Raw genomic sequence first — 24397 nt, 5'->3', positions numbered from 1 at the left:
GTCTATCACTATCCACAGAGAGTGGCTGAATATATATTTTCACGGATTAAGTGTAGGAAATGCAAATACAGGTACATAAATATTTTTTGAGTTAAATCATTCCATCAGAGCAGTGGCTACGTTTAGCTTCGTCCATCTTCAAATCAGCTTTGACCAGCTCCAAATGAGGAGAACATGTTCAGAGAGTCAGTTTTCAGTCATACAAAGGATTTTACATGCAGGAAAAAAAAAAATATATATATATATGGATATGTCTTACCAGAGCACCTTCTTTCAAATGTTTGCTCTGTCTTCCACACGTTTTGTGGAAAACTTTTCAACCTGACACTTCATATTTGTGGAGTGCACCATGAATGTTTGTTCTCTCAACAAATCCAGGTGGGAGACGTTAAAGTTAGTATTATGATGCTACAGAATGGTTTCAGTCTCAATGAAATTATATATTTTTGAGATGTTAAAAATCATGGTGACACACAAATGAAAAATACTTTTAACACAAACAGTATTTCGTGCCTTTTGGCATTTGGTTTGAGTAATGTGAGCGGGGCTGGCTGAAATACACTGACGTGTGCGTGGCTGCAGAATATGGCACGAGCATTTTTGTCACGTCAGGTATTTTTTAAATTTCAAACTAGTACGTCCTACTTGCGCGAGGGCGGAGCGGCTGTCAAAACAACCTGTAGGCTTCCTTGGTTGTTTGAAGGCAGCGGCACTGTTCCGTCCTGACTCTTTTAGTCCCTTAAGAAGCTACTAGTCCTAATAGCTCGGAGGGGGGAGGGAATCCACGCAGTTAAACTCTCCGCTCCCTGAGACTCGGCGATGAGTATGAGCCCTACCGAGGTGTATGATGACGACCTGAACCGACTGCCCGCCATCAGCAGCAACAGAGTTGGACCGCGAGCGGCGCTCACATACTGAGATGATGGTGGCGTACTTCCAACCACAGCTGATATAAACTTAGGGTTTTTTGTCTCGCACGGTAAGCCTGTTTAAGCTCCAACAGAGGCGCTACCAACTGGTCGGAAGTTTTTTCCACCACCGGGACGGTTTGTGAAAGTGGTCGGCTAAACATGGAGACGTTCACCAACGTGCTGCTCGTCACCGCAAACGTAGGCTCGCTGTTCAACAATGTAAGTATCCCACAGAAAGGTAAAACTGCCGTAACAGGCACACAACACCACAATGGTAGCAACAGCGGAGGATTAGATTAGGGCTCACAGTGAAACGCGTTACAACAAGTTACAGGCAGGCTACTGTAAGGGCTCTGAAAGGTCTCTAATGCTGACATATATGTTGGGTAAGGTTCCAACAGGTGAGGCGTTGTTTTATCTTGTAGTTACGTTGTTTATTTCACGTGTATGATGCGGCTGAACCCAGACGGTGAATCGTGTTTATCACAGCCGCGCTCAGCGGTGTTCTTCCGCTATCTTGAGTAGCGGATAAGCTATGGTTACCTGTCGACGAGTCACGTGACCCGATCCTTGACAAACTGACAACGTTTTGATCAAATGGGGTATCATCAAATATGAGAGGCTTCAAAAATACTGCCAGGATCCAAGTAAAACCTTAATATACCTTATAAATTTGGATAAATGTAAAAAGATTTATTGAAATCAAACTCATGAACTAATGTTGAAGCTGTTTGTGTTGTTACTGTCCACACTTAAAGGTGCATCTCAACACATTAGAATGCAATAGAAGAGTTAATTTCAGTGATTCAGTTCAAAAATGAAATTTGAGTAACTGAGTTTCAACCTTCTCTTTCTATTAGTGTTAATTATTATGTCTTAGAGCTAATAAAAATCTTATAGCCAGCCTCTGTTCTGAAACTTTAAATATTACGCATGAGCAAAAACAGACAAACAAGCCAAAAACAGGACATTTTATACTGAAAAGTATGTCTAAGTCCAGGATGCTTTCCTAACAGCCTTCCGCTGGCCTGTAGTTTTGGATCTGGTATCTCTCATCTTCCTCTTGACAGAGCAGAGAATGTGTACAATGGATGAGTTTACTTGGAGCAGTAGAGCTCCAATTGCTATGGCAGCTTTGCTATGTGGAACCTTTGGAAATAACACCATTACTGAGGTCTTTGTAAGTTAGTCAACTTCAGTTTGTTTAAAAGTGCTCTAAGGTTTGCTGAGGTGATTACTGCTGTATGAGGAGAGGAGACTCCCGCTTGGCTGTGATCATCATTGGAGAGGTAATATGTTGTTTAGCCCTCCATTCAGGTTACAGCAGGTCCACGTTTTGACTGAAGGAGGGCTGCCCTTTTATAATCTCTGATTCTGATAAATAAAAGTTTATCAATGTGTTCAGAGCTTCTTCCTGACACATAGTACAGTCTCTGCAGGCCAATTTGATGCCCTATCAAGCAGAGTAATACCATTGTCATTAAATTGGTATTGGTACTTTTTGCATGTACCAATACTTGTAAAAAGTATCAGTATTCCTACCTTCTGTAGGAAGTTCAAAGTCCCACAGTACAATAAAAGCAGCAAGGTTCCAGCTATGTTGGCTTTGGACTTGAGAGACCAACACTAGTAATTCGTCTCAAGGTTGCAGAGTGCACTCAAACTTGTTGCACATGAGACCTAATTTGGGAGTGGTTCACCAAAAAAAAAAAAAAAAAAAAATCTGAGTTTGCACCAGTGTGACCACTTGCTCCAGGAAAAAGAAAAGGCAGAACCCTATGATTTCCACAATGCAGAAAACACAGCAACAGGAATCTTGGAATTCAACAAGCAAAATGGAAAAACATTTCCATTTCATTCTCGCAGTGAGCAGGGATGTTGATACAGTAGTTTCTGTAGACTTTCAGCCGCTGCAACTTTCGTACATGTTTTAGCAGGTTAAGAAGGGGCTTGGCTCAGCTCTGCTGTTCTCTTCACACAGACACAAACAACATCAGACTTGACTTACAGTGTAAAATGTTAGTCTGGAGCTTTGGGGCCAGCTCCCCAAGTCGGCACCGAATGTAGAAACTTCACACTGCACCTCAAATATTTGGGGATTCTCTTCCTCTTCACTTTAACTTGATTTCTAAATGTGACACAAAATTCATGTTCTTCTAAAGAGAGGACTTTGAACCACTTAGCAACAGTCCAGTGAGTTCAGTTCTTTTTCTCCAATGTAAGTATGACGCAACTTTTGTTGTATCTAGTTCAAGCGTACATAAAAATAAAGCAACAGCTATAGCCCGTGTCCGTGATATGTTTGTGGCTCTTAAAATGTCTTGTATGGCTTCACAGTTCATCCCTGTTGCTCATGCAGCTGTTTCCTTCCACTCAACTTTCCATTAGCATGGTTGGATAAAGCAGCAGGCAGCTTCGTCAAGCATTACCTTTTGTGGCTTGCCTTGCTTGTGGTGGGTGTAAGGCATATTCATCTGCGTTAACATAAGTAAACACTTGAAATATATCACTGTTTGAACCTCTATATTGTATGAGTTTTACTTTTTGAATTGAATTCCTGGAATGCATTCTTATTCGAGGATATTCTAATTTATTGAGATGGAAATGTAGCTCAACCAGAAGCAGTAAAGGTCAGGGCATACTTTAAATACACAAAGTTTGCTTTATTTTAATATTGGACTATGCTAAGAGGTTTGTGTGCATGGAATAGGGCTGCACAATATTTGTAAGACAAAATATTTTTGCCATTGTGACACTGAAAACACTGAAAATTTTGATCTCAAATGACCACTTTTCTCATTCTTTTCCATCATTACTATAATCCCAAGCACCCTCCCTGAACTTTACTGTTTTGGCATATATCAGGTGTGAGCATAAAAATCAGTGAAAGACCATCCAGCTAGCCAAATATGCAAATTATTGACAATTTAATGCAATTTATATGCTTGAAATAAAAAAAATAAAAAAAATCCACACCAAAAACTACATCCTAGCAGTCCTTTGTGATTGCAGCTACTTAAAAGAACAGTTTATTATTTAATGACGCATGTGTCTTCAGTAGTTTTAAGTCATAGAGATCAGTGGAGGTCAACACTGATCCTGTGAGTTCGAGCAACAGTATTTTGTGGCCGCTTGAGCATCATGTTTTGGGAATATGTATTACACTGTGTTTTTGGGCACATTTATCTCATGCCAGGGATCATGGGTCAGCTTGTAGAGGTCATGTTGCCTTATGCTGAAGATGAAATGCTACTGAACAAGATAGAAACTCCAATAAGTCAGAAACATCAGGGTGCCAGACAGACATGATTAACACGAGGCAGTGACCAGCGCAAAACCCAGATCTTAGAAAACCTGGTCATTTTGTACTTGGTCTCTCACACAATACTATTTATGTTTCTAAATAGTTGTGCAAGTTGCCACATTTAGATCAACTTTGAGGCTCCAGTCTGTTTATAAAACGTATGTAAATATCCATTACTCTCCCTTGTTCCAGCCTGGGCCGGCTGGGTGAAACGTTCAGACTTAGCAGGAAGGAGGGATCTAGCAGTCATGGAAATTTGGCTCAGGACCATATTTCCGTTGAGCAAACTTGGGTCCAACGATTCTGTGTGAGATCCCACAGTGGGAAATGCATAAACAGATGAATATCTACTCTCCCTGGGGGAGTCGAGCCTATCTACTTAACGCAGGGCCCCTTCTATTCTTATAAACAAACACTCTGAAACGTTGACTCAGGGTGAGAGAAGGATGTTAAGCAGACCACAGATTAAATCCTAATGCTCCACAGAAATGGACTGTCGGATCAGACTTTGCTGCTCCTGTTGAAACAGAACTAGTGGGTCTAATTCTGGACTGCAGTGTTCATCTGCTCACGGACTTTACTTGTTTTTAATAATAAAGATTTGGAGACGAATCGAGTCGTCAAGTGTTTATCTTCATCTAGTGTGCAAACACGGCTGTGGTTGCAGGCAGAGTGCTGTGAGGTCTCCTACCTTTCGCCTGCACTGGGCCTCAGTCACTCCTGTCATGCAAATGCACTATGCAAAGCCATTTCTGCAGTCATGACATTTAGATATATTTATTTAACTGACCTCTGACACATCAAAATATACATTTTGCAGCATCTGTGTAAGATAAGCCAAGCTCCAAGTGAAAGTTTTTTTCCTCAGAGATATTTTTACTGAAATACACTGTTTTAAAAAAAAATGCCGTTTTGTTTTTATGACAAAAGTTTAAACAGAATTTTACTAGCCTAAAAAAAACCAAACAAAACTACTTTGAAGGGAGAATCCCTCCAGCATTTTTGCAGCCGTTGATGGAAAGTCTTTCTTTAGCAGAATCTAAAGGTAATTTTTCCACCTACGTCTTTACGTTTTGTTTCGCTGAGCCCTCTTTAATTTCTAGAGATATCGATCAGATCTTCACAAATGAATGATGGGGGAAAAAAAAATGTAAAAAATGAACACCTCACTATTGAAACACCTTATGACTCAACTGTAACCTTTTTTTTTTTGTCTTGGGTAAACATCTGCCATCATTTTTCAACAAAAAAATGCGTAATGGTTCAATCGCATCTAAGAAAAACAGAAATGGAACAGAACTTTACAAATTTGTTTAACATTGCAGTAATTTCAACTCATAATGTTGCCTTAGTTAGAGATGAACCTGCTGAGCAGAGTACAAAGCAGGCTGCAAACTTATTACAGCTGCCGATGTTATCTGTAGATGTGCAGTTAACACACACAAAGTGGTTTCACAGTTCTATAATCCGTGTCAATCACCCAGTCTTCATATCACTTTGATTTTCTTCATTCTGTAAAGAAAAGAAAGAATTGTGTTACCTTTTTTTTGTAACACAATGTTTTGTTTTGTTTTATTCATGTTTTACTTGAACAGGACAACCTCAAATAAATTTGGAAGAGTGAAATTATTTTTGCCGAGTCAAATTACATATTGACCTACAGTTTGACCAGGGGTCTGTGCTCTTTTTAAGGCCACAGTATAACAATCCACAAGTGGATATATAAGGAGCGTTTAAAAAAAATTAATAATAGAGTTTTGACTAACAAATGATTTTTGCCAGAAATTTATTGACACTGAAAACATTCCCTTTGCGTTGGTCAGCATATAACCTGTGCTTTTCTTTGGCTACAAATGCATTTATTAGTTTTAGGAACAAAAGATTTTGTTTTTCACAGGCAGCCATATCACCTGGACCTGACCAAGAAAAGTTTAACACAAAACATTATTTGTAACACAAAACCTTTTTTTCCAAAAAAAATGTTTAGCTACCATTCATCACTGACGTGATGCGGCCTGTATTAAATGAGCAGTTTTGTCAGTTTATTGCTCCGTTGCAATGAAAGTGTGTTTCGATACAATATTTTTGAGAAAACAGATCCTTAAACAGCGCATTTTAGGCAGACGCTCACGCAATGGCAGCTATTGCCAAACAACCTGCCGTGACACAAACAAAGATTCGTTCACAACTGAAAAGCATTCAAAACAGCTGCTAATATTTCCTGGAATAGATTCCCCAGCTGGTTTCCGTGAATCAGATTAGGCTGTGCAGAACGACCATACATCTCAAATGTAAAATACTTAATTGTGGAAAGCGCACAAAAAAACCCCGCTGAGTGCACTGCATAACAAACTGGACATCTGAAGATTTTAACGATTAAAGTGCTCAATTTAAAATTGTGTATTCACAGAATTCAATTTATAAACAATAGTCAAATGATTTCACTGGGTTTTTTAGGAGCATCTTTACATGAAATGGCCATCCATCGACACAATTGCCAAATAAAAACTTTAAATCTGGAAAGCTGCACATGAAAAATGTTTAGCACGTCCAGAATATAGTTTTTTGAGCAAAGTAGAGACATTTATCTCTAATGCACAGAGGATATTTTGGTGAAAATCGTAACCAGTTACTATTGAAACTATCAAGCACGGTGGTGGAAACTCAATGATTTGGGCATTTATCCTTACTAAGTACACCATCGGCTCCTCTATATCAAAGTATTCTTGGGTCAGTAAAACTGAAGCAGCACATTAGCAAGAGTTTCCCCTGAAACGGCCATGAAGAAGACAGAAACTGCTAGTTGTTGTTGATGGAGCTGCTTTTACAATCCGTTGAGTCATAGGTTGTGATGCTGCATTTTGGTTTCGTTTAAAAAAAATAAAAATTAACCACAGATAAAAAAACCGCACAAAGTCTGGATTCACTGCTTGTTATGCATATGAGATTATGGTTATGATTATTGGGCACAATTCAAGTCATACAGCACAAACTATGTATGCTATGTGTTTTACGATGGGATGCAAATGTTGATTTTGATCAATTATTTGATGATGTATCCAAAAAGAAAATAAAAGAATATTTTATTTAATTCAGTTTTTGTTTTTTGTTTCCTTTGCTTCTTTAAGTTAGCTATGTTGTGATTTCCTTCTGTAACACAAACAGAAGATTTGGATTTCTAGGATCAAGTATGAAAGGCTAAAGTGTAATCGTTTTAATTAGCTTTTTAATGGAATGTGGTCAGAATATGAGGTATGTAGTTTCTATTTGACATTGATTGAAACTGTTGAATAAGTGACTGATTATTAGTTGAATGATTTTACTTTTTTTCTTGTTTTTATCATTTTGAAGGTGGATGAAATCCAAAATGGATGGTTAGAAGAACTGTATAAAGTAAGTTTGAACATTTTATATTCGCATTAGTAGTGATCTCTCTGTTCTAACATATAACATTTTTATGTGGGTGATCTCATGCAGCTGAAAGAAATACAGTCTTTGCTAATTCTGTCCCACTTTTGTCGCTCTTCTAAATATGGAAAAAAAAAACTGTAAGACCTCTGATGAGCCTTAAAGCAACGGTGACCATCTTCACACGTCAGCACTCTGTAATGTGAGCTTGAACATTAGGCTTTAATGGTTTTGAAACAGACAATCCGGAAGAACAAGCCGCAGTTCATCGCCCTGCACTTCCAGGAGGTGGGAGGAAAGGACTACATGGTCAACATGGACAAGGCAGAAAGCTTCTTTTGGTAAATAAAAACACTGCTAAAAAGTAACCACAGCGACCATGACGTCACACTGCATTACATCTGAGCAAATGAATTTCCCTTCCTCTTCCTAGCAACATAGAGTCCAGTGAGGAAATGAAGGAGTTTGACAGGACTTGCATTTATGTGGACACCCAGTTCCAAGCTGAAGACAGCTTTACGGTAGGAAACCTATGAAGATATTGCAATATACTTCCACAAGATGGCGCTCTCATCCACATAAAGGTGGCCTCAGCAACAGATGTGAGGCACTCTGATGCTTGATAGGAATCTGCAGCAGATGTTTGCTGATATGGATGTAAATGCAACCATTTGACTGTGTAATAAGGTCATGTCAGACAATGTTAGGAGGATCTTTTTTAAAAAACCTTGAAAGCATGCTTTGTTTGTTGCTTTTTAGTTATTTTAATAAATATAGATTGCCTAACGGTATGAATTCATCAAGCGCAATAATGAACTTCTGCGGTTCACAACCTTTAATGACATATTGCAGGTGCGCCCTCTTTAGGAAATCCTATTTCTTATACGTTCTTTCTGTTTGCTCACCTTTTTTCCTTCAGCAGGACTTCATACATCAAAGCTTCCGTGCAATATGAGCAGCGTTCAAAATCCCAGCCTTTTGTACGGGACATGGATCTTCTAGATATAGTATAAAACAATGTTGGAGCTGTAACGCGGTGCAGGCACAGAGAGATGAGAGGCCCTCAAAGACAGATTTGTTTGGTCAGCCGTGATGCTTTCAGTTACTGGGCCGAGAATTTCTATCCATAGCTGCTGTCTACAGTGCTGTTATGGAGCTGTGAGCAGGTATGAGCCGGTTAGTGCAATCAACCCATAGTTCATACAAAGTTATACTTTCAAAACTCCAAAAATCTTTAGCTGCAATATTCTTGTTGATTACACACGACCACCACAAAACATGGTGGTGACTGCAGAATGTAATCTGATGTTGCTTTTCTTACGGTATAACTGGAGTGTTTGCCATGGTGAATGAAACTTTGAACAGCTCCAAATATCATTCAGTTCTAGTGATGGGCCAGACACCTGTATCAGTTTACGCCACGGTTTTAAACAGAGCTGTGCAATATCCGGAAAATACTTAACAGTAATCCTATCGATGAAAATTGCAATGACCGTTCTGGTTATGATTAACGCTCCTTTCCCCAACACTTCTGTATTTCAGCATTACAGAGCTCCCACTGCTCTCTGTGAGCTTTAGCATCTCAATTACTAAAGATATACACCAGGGGTGAGCATTAAGGATCTAATCACCCAAATACATATCACCAGTTTTAAATACGTTAATCAAGTTGGTCAATTTTAAATCTGTGCTGGCAAGGTATGTGCAACATGACTAGCCAGCAGTGTACTGCAGACTATCTGCTCCGAATGGATGGCATGAACGTGAAGTTATTTTGTAATAATTTGGGATATTTACGGCACTAATGATGATTCTTTGAAAAGTAAAAGTAAAAAGTCCTGTTCTCCTGTTAGTTTTCGGGGTTTGCAAACCTCATTCATCAGAAATTATCCTTGTAATTAGAGAAAATGATCTGTAATCTTTTTTTCCTTTCCGATAACATTAAAACAATGCAACAATTGGCCAGACTAACGAATGAGCTTATATTAGTTTTCTATACTTGTGTCAATATATAAAGAACTAAATTATCAAGAGTACTAAGTTTACCACTGTTTTATTGAGTATTTTGCCTGAGTCTGTGTATTAGAGTTCAAATGTCCACAAATAGATGTTGTAGATTACATTATAAGAACTCTTATGGTTCATTTTATTTTAACAGCACGTAAAATAATTCCTGTTATACATTTTTGCTAAAAAATATTTCTGTAAATTCAGGGATACCATATTACTGTACTATTATTTTCTCCAGATTGTTATACCATGCGAACATCACTCCTTGCTGTGCGGTTGATGTTCAGGTCATAGAACATCAGCCTTAGTCTCCACACTGGTCATGCAGGTCGTTTCTTGCATCCACCCTTTTTCTTAACCTCATGTTTCACTAATCAGCTTCCAGTGGTTTAAACTGGGCTTGCAGTTGGCTGTAAGGGGGTCTGTCAAAGTTTCGGTCCTGGTAGGGAGAAACACTTCTCCTTTACAGAAAAGTGTCTGCGTGTTTCTTCAACTATTAACCCTTCCTCCTCCCAGGTGAAACCCTCACACAGCGCGCCTGACAGTAGGGGTCAATGTCTGCATCTGTAGACTGAAGATGCGTGAAGCCAAAAGGGGGGAAAGTCAATGACCAGGTGCGAAAGAGAGACGGGCCAAAGTCAATACATTTAACTCTAGATTAAAACTATTGATCCCAGGCTATCTGTACACGATAAATTAAGAGTCGGTGGGGTGGCGGTGGACAGCTGGGACTAAGTTTTTCCTCTGGACTCGAGTGTTTGCACCCTTCTCTGTTTGCCCTGAGAGGGTTGCAGCCCCTCTCCCCGACCACCGCCCCACCTAATGCCTCATTCTCATTTCGGCGGTGCCACACGCATTGATTTTCAATTTGTTTCCCCCTGGCTACGGATCATCAGTTATAAAGCCAAGAGAGAGAGCTCAGTGGGGGTGGGGGGGGTGCTCTTTTCTCAGGGGCTGCAGACGTAGAGGGGCATGCATCCCCAGTACAAATGGTGTTTTGATAAAAAATCACTTGAAAGTCAATATTTTTTTATTAAACTGTGCACAAACCTGATTGATGAAGATGGGTGTTTGGCCAACTATGTGAAGGTGTGTGTGTGCCTAACTGTGCGTAACACTGCTACTAATCGCACATGAATTAGGCTTCCCTTCAGGAATCTCTGGAGAGGAACTTTACCTGACAGTCGAAGTTTTTTTTTTTTTTTTTTTTCCTTCGTAGAAACATTTCAATTCCTGCAGATCTGTTCCAGTAATTTCCTTCGTTGCTCTATGTCAGACAAGTCAGTCACTAACTGTTGTTCACTGAAGCCGTCAATGGAGACACCTCTATTTTAATAAACGAGGATGACTGTGGCACCGAAGATAAACGATGTCTTCAGGGAGAGATCTCTCATGCTCTGACTGATCGTCTGTGTGCATGTGTGCGTAGCCCAGCTCTCCGTCACGACCTCACCCCCTCCGTGTTATCACTTATTTTTTATCTCGGCCCCCTCTTAGAGCGCCAGCGTTGGCAGACAGCGAGCCTGCTGCTTAATACCTTTTAAATGGTTTTAATTTTCTGTCTTTATTGATCTCACAGGCAACGATTAATCAGATCAGTGGAGCAGGCAGTTAGTACATTAAAAATTGTCAGCTCCATGTCAGGGATGATTAGGCGCTGAAGTGTGCACACCGAAAGTGGCTCTGCTGAACGTTTTTATCGCTAAAAGTTTCACGTGGTTTTTGATTTGCACAGTAGAAAAACTAAGTGGATAACTGGAAGATAAGGCTTTTACTATCTGAAATAAACAGTCGGTCCTGGAGACTAGCCAGGTGTTTGTGTCTACATTTAGTTTCAGTTTTGTTTTGAGAAACGGCTTATGATTTCTTTGAAATGCAGACCTGAAAATAAAGGGTTAGACACTTGTTCGTGTAATGATTTGCAGACTGCGATTAGATATATAAAACTAAAATGCATTGGTGTGGATAAATTTGTCAAAGAGTTGCGTCTTCGGTTGCAGTAGCATAATCTGACACTGAAACTCAAAGAAAATTCCAACTGTTAATTTAGTTAACCTTTTCAACGGACATAAAATATATCCCAATAAGATTTTTTTTTTTTTTTAACAAAATCACAAGGTGTACAATTGTTAACACCCGAACTGTCAATACTTGGACAACCTTCATTTGGTGCAAAAGTTTGTCTGCTATAACGCTTCACGATGTTGAACCATAGTTAGAGCCATCCTTGACCATTGAACAATCTCTCCAATCATCCAAAACCATGTGTCAACTTTTATACTCTCTTCGTTTTACCCTATTGGTTTTCTGTAAGGTTTTGATTTAGTAACTTGGTCTGGGCCAGGGGTTCCCAAGTCAGTGCTTCTACACACCTGCTTTAAATGAAACCAGACCTCTGCAGAGATAACGGGTGCTGATGAGCCATTTTATTCAGGTGTGCTGGAGCAGGCATACGTCTAAAAGTTGCAGGATGGTAGCTGTCGAGGACTGGACTTGGGCACCCCCAGTCTGGGGACTTGGATGGTAATGTTTTGGTTCCTGCTGATGGAGCTAGCGATGACTCTTTTTCATGTTTACATCCACCCAGCCCATCCTGCCACCCTTTCCAACACTTATGTTAGCAAGTAGTTGAAATTTTCCCCTAAAAAACTTTTTTCAGTTAGTACTGTTTTTGTTTTGTTTTTTCAATTATTATTATTTTGGAAACAAATTTTTCCTGGCGTGTTGTTAGAAGTTATCCATGCTGCTTGTAAGTAAGACCAAGAAATGTCAGACCTAACGATCTCTACTGAAACATTAAAACCATTTTAATAAATTCAATTTTTTTGATATTTTGTTGCTAGTATGCTAAGAAAGACTAACAAATTTGCCCCAAAATATCCAACTTCAAAAGTACACAAAAATATATTTATAGTACACCAATAACTAGTCTGACTGCAGATATACTGAAATGTGTCTAAATGATGTTCTTTTCACTGTGGTAATACAAATTAGAATACACTGCACTGTTCTCCAAGAGTGTAGTTCCTGTTTTTGTTCTTATGATGCTTATTTTAAAGAGATACTACTCTGCTCTGATCTCTTTTCAGCTTTTTGAGATGAAAACCAATGTCATGAATTTAACTACACACTGCAATAGTTATTGGTATGGTAAATGTTTAATATGAACAAATGTTTGATCATGTTTTTTAATCACATCTAGCAATAATTAGTGTCAAACGTGATGTATTGCTACATTTTGAATTAGCCATTGCAGAGGTGAGTTGCAAAAATGTTAAATGACTTTTTAAAAAAAATCATTACTTTACACATGCTTGCCTTAAATGCTAAAATAGGTAACTAACAAATTATTTTGCAACTAAATTAATTTCTTTTTTTCTTCTTTTTTTTTTTACTTAATCAGTTTGGGATTACTTTATCTGGTGTTGAACTCCATCTGTTTTCTTTCCTCCACAGGCTTTGGGCAGCATGTACTTCATCCACAAGACACTGAAAAATATCTATCATTACGACTTTAATGGTAAGAAATCCTTAAAGTGTGAAAGTTGCATTCATTTTTATTGGTTTATAATAAATCAGGTTGTGATGAATATTTCTATGTTTTTGCTTTTTCACAATACGTTTTTTTATTATTATTATTATTATTTTTTTTATAAATGATTAAAATCCAACTGAAAGCAGTGTAGCCCTCTGCTTTGATCAATTGCTCCCACCCCGTGAGGGACCGGATTGCTGTTGCATATGATTGGCAAAATTCCTGTCATTTTTCATGGGATATTTTAAGATGTTTCTGTGTAATGAGAGTTTGATGGCTCTCCTGCCTAGGCAGGTAGTTGCAAAGTACTCAAATTTAAAGTGGAGCTGTTATTTCGACTGCTGTGTAGTCCAGTCACGTTAGGTGTGAAAAAGCTTGGCAGAAAAGCTTATGGAAGAGCCATAAACATCCCGGAGCTGCCACTTGCTGTGTGGCCCAAACCGATCGTCGTTGGCCAAACGGAGTCTTAATGTCTCTCGCTTATAGATTCCCTGATCACGTATGCCGCTCTGATGAGGTTAACACCAGTTTATTGATCGCTGTTTGCATGTTTTCTCACTCTTTTCCATGTCACCGCCCTCGCTCTCCCAGTTAAGGATTTTAAAGCCGTGGTGGGACAGACCAAGTACGTGGGCTCGCTGGACGGCGTCGCCACCGTGGAGAAAGAAAAATTCCCAAAGAATTTCTGGCCCGATGTAAGTCTGTATGCAAGAGTGTGGGGAGCGCGACGGCAAGGGGGAAGCTAATGGGACGAAGGGAGATGCTGGGAAAAATGAGTCCGCTGGGGCTGCTGACACAGAGATGAGACAAATTATCTGCAAGAATCAATAATTATCAGTTTGGCGCTTTAAAGACATGGCTCCCTGGTGTTTAGCGACTCTCTCTCATTTGTCTCTGTTGCAGTTCAAGTGGTCCAGAAAGGGCTACATGAGGACCCGCTGGCTCATACACAACCAGTACGTAACCCTGAGAAACAGTGAAACACTTTATTTTTTGATAAATCATATTGTCATGTTGTTAAGAGAGTTTTAATAACACTTGTATTTAGAGTAAAACTGACCTTTTTGTGATCTTTGTGGATTAATATGTAGGCCAGTGTTTGATACACTCATAGAAGAAACGGGATTGAAAGCAAAGATTCAATGATCAGCGTTTATGTAACCCTGTTTTAGCTTTTGGGTTGAACAGAACATGTAATTGTCTTCACAAAGAAACATTTAGGGAGCAAAATAATTTTTTATTTTTTTTCTTAAAACTACAATAGAGTTAAAGAGCTTTTACACAATATGGCCTTGTGTAAAAAAAATAAAAAATCACTTATTCTAACTGATAAAATAATCTTTTTCCATCAGTAACAACTTAAGACTGAAGAGTGTTGTTGCTACGTGAGTTTCCACACAGTCTTTAGAAGTCTGCAAAACTGTTGCGTTTTATTTGATATTTTTTACTTTTCAAGTTTGGGAAAAGAAAAAAAAATAAAATTCAGCTGTTGAATTCACTATGTAAAAGTAATTTACTATACAGCCTAGAATTCAAAAGACACAATTGGGAAATTCTGAAACTTAAAGAGTTTTTTTTCATTGAGGTTATATTTAATTGACTTCTACAGTCTTGGATTTGTCACCATATAGCTTAAGATTTTGACCAAAGCGCTGATCAGTAAGATTTATTGTAGTCACTGACGGGAAACCCACAGATAAAATAGGAAGCACACAAAGATCAACAACTTTAAAATGTGAAATGGGGCAAATTCAGAGCTTGTTGGCCTCTTGGATCGAGCTCTTCAACTGGGTCTTGTTAAATGCCAGATAATCAAAGCTTTCAGTAAACTAGTTTTGAAAGACTTATGAGTTACAGATTGAAAAGCAGATAATCTAAATTAGGATAAGATAAAATCTTTATTGCTCATAAAAATATAATTTTTTTTTTTAATGATCCGTCAGATGCCTCTCGTAACTACATCATAAAAATTTATCACGATAATTGTAAAAATGAAACTGAAATATAATCTGCAATAGTGTATTTACGTTTCCTCTGGTTTTGGAGTTTGATGAATTAAGGCGCAAAGGAGTTCTTGTACCTGTTTCTTCAGTATCATGGCAAAAGTTCAAGTTTACTGCTCTTAATCTATAGACATTTTGTCAGCCAAGTCATACGGCTTGTTTTCCGCACAACTTAGTCAATTTGTTCTACGCTGAATGGCCAGCCATCCTGAAGAAAAGTATTGAAATATTCCACTTGTATGTAATAAATCTGAGTCTCCATTTTTTAAATGAGTGATAAAGAATATTTTTTCACATTTCGAGATGTACTTGTACATATAAAATGATTCATTTGTAAATAGAATTATTCCCCTTTACCTGGAATTCAACTTGGTTCCATGTAGTTTTTAGCACTCTGCAATCTACTACTTTTATTTTTTTTTCACCACATAGCAAATGAAGTTGACTTCAACTGTTGAACAGTGTTGGTACTTGGTGAAGACAAAAATAATGTTAATGCTTGTTAATGTCTCATTATCAAGCACTTATTAGTTGTTGCGGTTTGGAAATTCAAACGGAATTCTTTGTCATTAATCATTTTTCTTATTAATCGTAGCTCAGTAACAACTTACCAACAAAATCATATTTTCATCTCTCCTTTTTAGTGTTTGTGTTGTTTTCATGAGGTTGTGAAACATGGCACATTTCCATAAATTTGCCATCTTCAAATTTAGACCTTGAACATTTCCTGCAATTACAATTATTAACTGAAGACTGTATAAACCTGGTCCTTTTATTGAGCCAGGTTCATCATCTGCCATTACTCATGGACTTTCATCTGCTAGATAAAAACAAAAAGTTTCAGTTATGGTATTACGTTGTGAGGCAATAGTTATTACTTTGAAGCATAATTCCTGGCACAAGAGGGACAAACTTCTGAGTTATCAGCAGTCAGCACAATGATGGGACACGTGCGCTATCATACATTCACACTGTCATTGTTGTGTCGTCTTATCTGATGTCAAACTATTTTCTTCTCCTTTGTTTTTTTTTATCCGCTGCATCTTGTCGCATTTTGCCGACGTCTGTGTTGCCTGCAGGGGTCTCGACCTGGTCAACATCCACCTGTTCCACGATGCCTCAAACCTTATTGCCCTCAACTCCAGTCCCTCCATTTATTCAGCCAACCGCAAGAACGCTTTGAAATACGTCATCAACAGGTGGGATCAGCAGCTGTACAATTTGAATGGGCCACCCGAACACATTAATATGCAGAACACCTGGATTATTACAGATTCATAGATTGTATTTACTAACTAGGCAGTTTCCTAAAGTACTTGGTGACACTGGATTTTATTTAGGGATATAAGATTAAAGGGGACTTTAAAATGTTTAGTTGTAATAAATGTAGAGAATAAAGCAGCATTGTCACGCAATACTTTGTGTTGATCTAATCCAAATAAAATACTTTATCATATGTCCTTGCAAGATGAAAACAGCATAGAATTTTTCCAGGCAACTGTATTAATTTGTTCCAATTTAAAAACCAGAATATTTAAAGAATATATAAAATGAACCTTAACCTTTTGTGTTAAACAAATGAAAACATCGTTTGTCTTTTCTAGGTTGTTAGACAGCCGCTACGTTGCTATGCCCTTCTTCTTGTTTGGAGATTTTAACTTCCGTTTGGACACACGTACATTAGTCCAGGTATGTTGTCATTTCATATATATATATTTATATATATATATGTGTGTGTGTGTGTGTGCGCGCACACCAGCTTCATATTTGAACACGGACCCCCGCCCACTCCCTCTTATTTCTGCTTGTGTTGCTGTGGCCAGTGCCTGACCATCGAAGCAGATGTTGTAAAAGATGTGAAGGACAGCAACTACGAAGTGGAGAGAATCACATTTGAAGAAAGAGACAACGACCACCAGGTAATTACAGCAGCAGCGAGAAAGCAAAAAAGCCATCAGCACATTTGACCCAGACTGGCGGTCATGTTGCCCGCCCCGCCCTTCCCTTCAGATGCTGCTGCAGATCGAGGAGAAGCTGTTTGAGTACGTGCACCAGGCGGTTTTCCGAGAGGACAATGGCAGTGCGGTAGGGTCACATTCCAGACTTTTGAAACTCGGGTTGTTGCGAACCAGTCGGCTCTGTTCTCAAAGAGTTCAGATTGCGAAACACATAAACCCATACACACAAAAACCAAAACTTTAAGACGGTTCACTAGGATTTACCTGGAATTTTAAAAGTAGGCACATTTCCTGTTTTTATTTGCCGCTCAGCTTTTAAAGTACGACAAAGAGGTCACACCCTTTCTTGATGCTGTCAGGGAAGAGGACATCACATTTCCACCCAGGTGAGAATAAAGTTACTGTAACAGTAAACGATGATCTATAAAAGCCTCTACTGATCTACCTGACAATCGAAATATGATTTTGTCGTCTCTTGTAGCTACCCCTACAGTGAGGACCACCATAAGCCAAGGCAGTACATGAACACGCGCTGTCCCGCCTGGTGTGACCGCATCCTCATGTCTCCCAATGCCAACGATTTCATCAACAGGGTCAGATTGAACTGTCTGCATGTTTCATTTTTACCCAGGAGACACTTAATTGATAAATATTAGATTGTGTTCATTTTCTGTTTGTCTCAGAGAGATTATGATGGGGAGGGTGTTGTTTACAACACAATTGGTCCTAATGTCTGCATGGGAGACCATAAGGTAAGCCTTTAACAAACCATCTATTCTGGTCGGGCAATAAATCAGCCGCAGAGTGACTCTTTGGTGTTTTTCGGTGCCCTGCAGCCCGTATTCCTGTCCTTCTCGCTGAAGACGAATAACCATTGACTCCGATCCTTCTCAATGGTAAGAATATCTATAAGTAAAGCGCCATATGTGAGAATGCAGTGCTTCCAGAGGGCAGATTTAGAAAGAGATTGTGGTAATCTCGTTCTTCTCCCTGGAGAGCCATAACCAAGCCAGCCCAGTGGAGTCAGAATATGAACTAAGATGAAGCACCTGCGGGACACGAGTGCTCCTTTTGTGTCCGGTGTAGTTGAAGCACAGGCGATCAGCACCTTCCACTGATCTATGTCTATTGAATCCTCTGGTCTCTCGCTGTGGCTACACATTAAGTGCATTGCACGACTTCTTTTCATTAATTACGATCTGGATGGCCGGCTGGAGAGGCATTCATCCCGCCCCGGCAGGATATTGGCATTTTTACGGCCATGATTTTGTTTTGCTGCTGTTTAAATTTATTTGTCTAAGGATGGACTGCTTTATCATGATGGTCTTTCTGCGAGGCGGGGTGAAATAATGAATTCCTCTCAGGGACGAACATCGTACAATGATCCGTTGTTTCATTTTGGGGTTTTTTTACATTTTGAGGGGTCAATATAGTTCCAATGCTCAAGACTTGTTTTTTTTTTTCTTTTTATTGATTTTCATAACTTTATGTAAACATCAACAAAATTAAACAAAAACAACCCACCCCAAAACAACAAGGAGCACTTCAATGTCCACATAAAAAAACATACATACATACCACCCACATACACAAAATACAGTAGTCATGATTCAAAGTAGTCAAAACTGTCAGACAGCCAAATGAGTGATATATTGAATGTAAGAGAGAGAGAAAAAAATAAAGATAAAAATAAAAATTACAGCCTCTGTAAAAAGGATTGCAGTGGGGCCCAGATCCTCCAAAATTTGTCCGACTTTTGATGAAGGTCATGAGTAAGTTTTTCGACTGAGACAATGGCAGAAATTCGTGATATCCACATATCAACTGTAGGGGCCTGTGGTGCTGACCATCTCAGTAATGTACATTTCTTGGCCAGAAATAAGAGGATTGCGAGCAGATGTTTAGTGTCTGCATTAAGTAGAATGTCTGAAGGATGGTTAAAGAGACAGAAGGAGGGAGTGAGCGAGAACTGTTTACCAATGATCTCTTGTATGATGAGGTGAACTCTTTTCCAGAAAATTTGAATACAATTGCAAGACCAAAATGAGTGAATAAATGTGCCCCTATGTATTTTTACATTTATGACACAGATCTGAAGCATCAGAAAACATCCTCCGAAGGCGAACAAGTGTATAATAAGTTCGGTAGAAGAATTTAAAGTTCTGCTCATGTAAAGAAACTGAGGTGGAGTTGGGGAAGACCCCATCACAGACTGCTAGATCGAACGTCAGTCCTAGGTCACGCTCCCACACCAGCTTCGTAGCATCATAACCTGAGGAGTCAGAGCCAGATAGTAAATGATATATCTTAGAGATAAGTCCTTTGGGAGATTTGGTCATGACAATCATGTTCTCTAACTCTGACAATTTTGTGCGTACATTTCCTGTACTCCAGAGAGAGCTCACAAAATGACGGATCTGTAGGTATTTATAGAAATCTCTATTGGAAATATTGAAATTGGCTTTAATTTGTTCAAAGCATTTAACAGAGTCAGAGTCCAGCATGTCCATAATACTGGACAGTCCCTTAGATGACCATTCAGACAAGCCAATGCTTCTAATCTCTGCCTGTAAATCTGGGTTCAAAGTTAACGATGACCAAGAAGAGAGGGTGGGAGGGATATTTAGATATTTCCTCACGTCTCGCCAGGCCAGCAAAGTATTATAAACAATGAAGTTACTTCTGAGATGAACTATTTGGTCTATGCCACTTATAAAGAAAAGAGAATTAAGTTTGTTGGGGAGACAAGATTGTGACTCCAGATCTAACCATAAAACGTTCTTTCTATTCATAAACCAATTTGATATGATTTTAAGTTGTGCTGACCAATAATAAAGCTGCAGGGATGGTAACGACAAACCTCCAAGACGTTTTGGCTTAGTTAATATAGAAAACTTGACTCTTGGGTGTTTGTTGTTCCAGACAAAGCGAGATGAATGAGAATTTAGTAATTTGAAGTGTGCAGGGGATAAATAGCAGGGAAGATTTTGATATAAATAGTTCAGTCGCGGAAGAATGTTCATTTTTATAATATTGATTCTCCCTCAGAAGGAGGTTGGCAGGGGAGCCCATTTTATTAAATTATTTTTATCTTCTGAATTAAAGGTGAGTAATTAGTTTCAAAAAGATTATTCAGATCAGGTGTAACAAAAATACCCAGACACTTGAAGCCTCTCATAGACATTTGAAAAGGAGATTGCATAAACCTTTCGGGAGGGGGAGGGGATGCTGAAAGGGGTGGCGACAGATTTTCCTAAATTGATTTTATATCCTGATAAAGCACTGAATGTAGCCACAGATTCCAGGACAGCTGGAATTGATTTCTCAGGATTGCACATATACAAAAGTACATAATCTGCGAATAATGAAATTACATGGTTTCTATTGATTCCAGATGCATCCGGATTAGTCCTGATAATCTCAGCCAGGGGTTCAATAAACAATGTAAACAATAAGGGGGAAAGGGGGCACCCCTGCCTGCTACCCCTATGAATCTTGAAGGGCTCAGACATCAAACCATTTGTGTTAACTGAGGCTGTTGGGTCTGAATAAAAGCTTTTAACCAGATTGATCAAATTTGGCCCCAGACCGAATTTATGCAACACCTGAAAAAGAAACTGCCATTCAACTCGGTCAAAAGCCTTCTCGGCATCGAGGGAAACAATTACTGCTGGCTCTTTGTGAACATTAAGGTACTGAACAACATTAAGAACGCGTCGTATATTGTCTGCCGTATCTCAATTTTATAAACCCTGCCTGATCTGGATTTATAATTTTAGGAAGGATGTTTTCCAATCTCCGGGCCAATACTTTTGCCACAATTTTATAATCAACGTTAAGCAAACTAATGGGCCTAAAGGAGGATGCCATTTCTCAAAATGTCATTAACAGCAGGCATGAACATTGGTTGAATCTCTGGCCAAAATAGCTTAAAAAAATTCCAATGGAAACCCATCGGGTCCAGGACATTTTCTGTTTGGCATTGATTTAACTGCAGCCCAAACTTCCCCCAGAGTGATGGCAGCCTCTAAGAAGCCACGATCTTCTCCCGTGACGCAAGGTTTAACCTTTAAAAGAAGGTTTAATATGCTGCTCAGATAGGAGGAGATGTCTTCAGCCACGTCCGTATTGTATAAAGATATATAAAAATCCCGGAAAGTGCTGTTAATAAGTATTGGGTCGTATGTGACGTCCTTGTTCTGCCTTCTGATCATGTCAATCGAGCGACTATTATCTTGATTTTTCAATAAATGGGAAAGCATGCGACTGGACTTATTTCCAAATTCATAGTATTTCTGTTTAGTATAAAGTAGTATTTTCTGAACTTGACAGGTGTAGTCTATATTAAGCTCAGATTTAACAGCCAATAGTGCCTTTAAATTTGACAGTGTTGGTGATTGTTTGTGTATTTGCTCCAGTCGGATCACCTCTTTTTCGAGGTTGTTTCTCCTCCCTGCTAGAACCGCTTTTTGGTGAGAGCAATAAGATATAAGATGAGCGCGTAAAGTGGCTTTTGCTGCATCCCAGATTATAGCCGAAGATACGGGAGAGTTTTTGTTGTCGAGCCAGAACTGCAATAGGTTGCTCCAAACAAAGTTGGAAAAGGATTTATTATCTAACAAGGATGTATTGAATTTCCAAGTGAATGTTCTAGGGATATGAAATAATAGTTTGACACCTAAAAATACTGGTGCATGGTCCGACAAAAGTATGGGGTCTATGTTACAGCTTCGAACCAAATATAAAAATGACTTCGGGATAAAAAAAATAATCCAATCTGGAGTAAGTGTCATGGGGATGTGAATAAAATGTATAGTCCCTTGCTTTACGATTTAAATGTCGCCAAATATCTATCAAACCAATATCGGTGCATAGGTTTTTTTAAGACAGCTGAAGCTTTCGGGTTCGGCAGTTTTGCAGAGGAGGACCTGTCCAAAGATGCGTTCATTGTGCAATTAAAGTCACCAGCTAAAAAACCGATTTCCTTAAACAATAAGATCATTTGTGACATAAATTGAGGCGAATCATCATTAGGAGCGTATACATTGAGAATAGTTAAATGTTGTCCATGGATTGAGCCTTTAATTAAAATAAATCTCCCCGCTGACTCCTTCTCCTCATGCTCCAGAATAAAAGGAAGATTCTTGTGTATAAGAATGGCTGTACCCCTCTTATTTTGTGAGTGGGAGGAAAAATATATTGGCCCTGTTTTTTGTTTTATTTAACCAGGAAGATCACATTGAGATTAAAAACCTCTTTCTTTCAAGGGATAGGTTGTGGAGACACTTTTCTTCAACAGGGACTGGATACTTTACACTTCAGATTTTTTAAAAATACATTTAAAACCATGTATCAGTTACTTTCCACGTCACAGTTCTGTGCTGTTTTACGTTGGTCTGTCGCAAAAACATCCTAATGAAACCCTGGGGTTTGTAGAAAGATTAATGGGGTTTGAATACCTTTGGGGTTAATATTTTGAATCAAAAGCTACTGTGCTATCCTTCCAGAGGAGACAGGAAGTTTAAAACCATGTCTCACTCTGTCTGTTCCAGGTGTTCAGCTGCCCCTCACCCCCCTCTACTCAGCCACCCTGGATGCCAGCATTATTCTCTTCCACATGCAGGACTCATGAAACCGTCTGCTTTCATACGTTGTCTGATCTCTGAGCTGCAGCTTTCTCCATGCTGGTTTTACTCAACATGGAGTTCCTGCTTGCAGCCATGTGGGCAGATCCTTTAATCCTCACTAGTTCTCAGCATTTTAATGTAAACCCTCATTATTGTTGTTAAAACAGTTTCTAAACATTGTGTGTATATATATATACTGTAAAGCTATGAGCAAGACTCATTTTTTGTGGTTGTTGTTTCAACATTCAGAGCTCTCCTAACCCTCATGCACGGGAATCTGTCGACTTCCAAACAGATTATATTTTATTAAGAACTGAGCGTCAGCCCTGTAGATTAGATGCGTCGGCTGCCGCGCTCTGTATACTTTAGGCATTTGTTATTTTCTGCCACTATGGCATTTTAAAAACGGGAGTGTTGCTTCTTATTCACCTTCCTATTGTCATGTTTCAACCGATGTTCTCCTCAAATCTACCTGTAAAAAAGGCTTTTGAATTGTTTGTTTGACATTACTGAAACATAACACTTGACGGGCTGAAGGCTCTGAAATTTTAGAGCAGCAGCAAAAGTATCTAGCAGTCTTTATCTGCTATAAAAGAAATTAGATTGTCATAAAAAAATATTTGCCCCTTTTGAGATTTCTGTTTTTTTTTTTTGTTTTTTTTTTAAGTTGACTGACGTAACTAAGATTTCACAAAAATGTTGTTGATTCAACAACAACAGGTTGGTTTTAAGTGAAGTTAGAAATATCCTTTTGTACGTCCCTGGGCTATCTTAAGGTTTGTTCAATGATCTGAAACATTTCAACGGGACAAAAACAGGGGGGGAAAATGATATGTAAAGAACTGAGTACTATTCTGCACTGTGTGACGATGACGGGCTTTCTATGTACTTACTGTATATAATACCAAGTGCTTTATCTCCCGAAATATCTCAGCTGTTCCCTATCTGTCCGTTCATCGTTCCTTCTGTGCCACGCAGCATTCCTCCACTGGAACGTCTCTTCTCACTCTTTTTCAAATGGATCTTCTTTCACTGCCAAAAACAAAAGTCATCATGCTGTCCTCTTTTCGTACCAACTACGGAATGTGGTTTCTGTTTTATTCCCTGACTCAATTGAAACCTCACAAGATGCTGCGTATGTGCAACACACACACACACGCACTCGGACACAACACGTTCACACATTTATAAAGCGTGAGGCACTGTTTAAGTTTTCTTTCTTCATGAGTGATTTTTATGATGCACGTTGTTAAACTGTAACTCCAGTGCAGTAATATATCTTTTTAATGTGTATGATAACAGTTCATGTTTTAACTAGGTTTTAATGATAGTAACTGCTTCTTACTGTGTTTTGCTTATTTTTGTGGTAAGTGATGAGGGACCTGTACACTCTCTATTTATTCCAAATATTAGCGGAAGTGAAGTTTTGGATGTCTTGTTTGTACAGTTGGCCTGTTGCTTCACCATGGGAAGACACAGTGATGATCAAGTCTCCATTGTCTGAACCAGTGTGTGATATAATGTAATGTTGTGACAGGAGTGGAGTTGGTTGGAAGGACCAGTATTACCTTTAGTTAACTCTAGTCAGACACTACATGTTTTACTTTGACTTTTGGAAATAAAGCATGCAATGCAAAGTGG

The 24397-nt window shown here is 38.9% G+C and overlaps 1 protein-coding gene across 1 annotated transcript; it reads left to right on the top strand.

Moving 5' to 3' along the window:
• Window positions 1-649: 649 nt before the first annotated feature.
• On the top strand, window positions 650-24397 carry inpp5l (inositol polyphosphate-5-phosphatase L). The gene is made up of 16 exons (XM_044111258.1): window positions 650-1130; window positions 7567-7608; window positions 7864-7964; window positions 8057-8144; window positions 13090-13153; window positions 13760-13863; window positions 14072-14124; window positions 16251-16370; window positions 16776-16860; window positions 16995-17090; window positions 17182-17256; window positions 17442-17515; window positions 17611-17722; window positions 17813-17881; window positions 17966-18025; window positions 22682-24397. Exons 1-15 carry the CDS (start codon window positions 1071-1073, stop codon window positions 18005-18007), a joined length of 1185 nt encoding a protein of 394 aa, XP_043967193.1. The 5' UTR covers window positions 650-1070; the 3' UTR covers window positions 18008-18025; window positions 22682-24397.

Source organism: Gambusia affinis, linkage group LG03, assembly GCF_019740435.1.
Source record: "Gambusia affinis linkage group LG03, SWU_Gaff_1.0, whole genome shotgun sequence".
In the NCBI taxonomy this organism is placed as follows: Eukaryota; Metazoa; Chordata; class Actinopteri; order Cyprinodontiformes; family Poeciliidae; genus Gambusia; species Gambusia affinis.
Note: the sequence above shows the minus strand (reverse complement) of the source record. Positions and strands in the feature narration are given on the sequence as shown.

Coding starts and splice junctions, on each gene's coding strand:
- inpp5l (XM_044111258.1), top strand. CDS start 1,071: ATGGAGACGTTCACCAACGTGCTGCTCGTCACCGCAAACGTAGGCTCG. Junction 14,125..16,250: donor CGCTGGCTCATACACAACCA/GTACGTAACCCT, acceptor TGTTGCCTGCAG/GGGTCTCGACCTGGTCAACA. Junction 17,091..17,181: donor AAAGAGACAACGACCACCAG/GTAATTACAGCA, acceptor CCTTCCCTTCAG/ATGCTGCTGCAGATCGAGGA.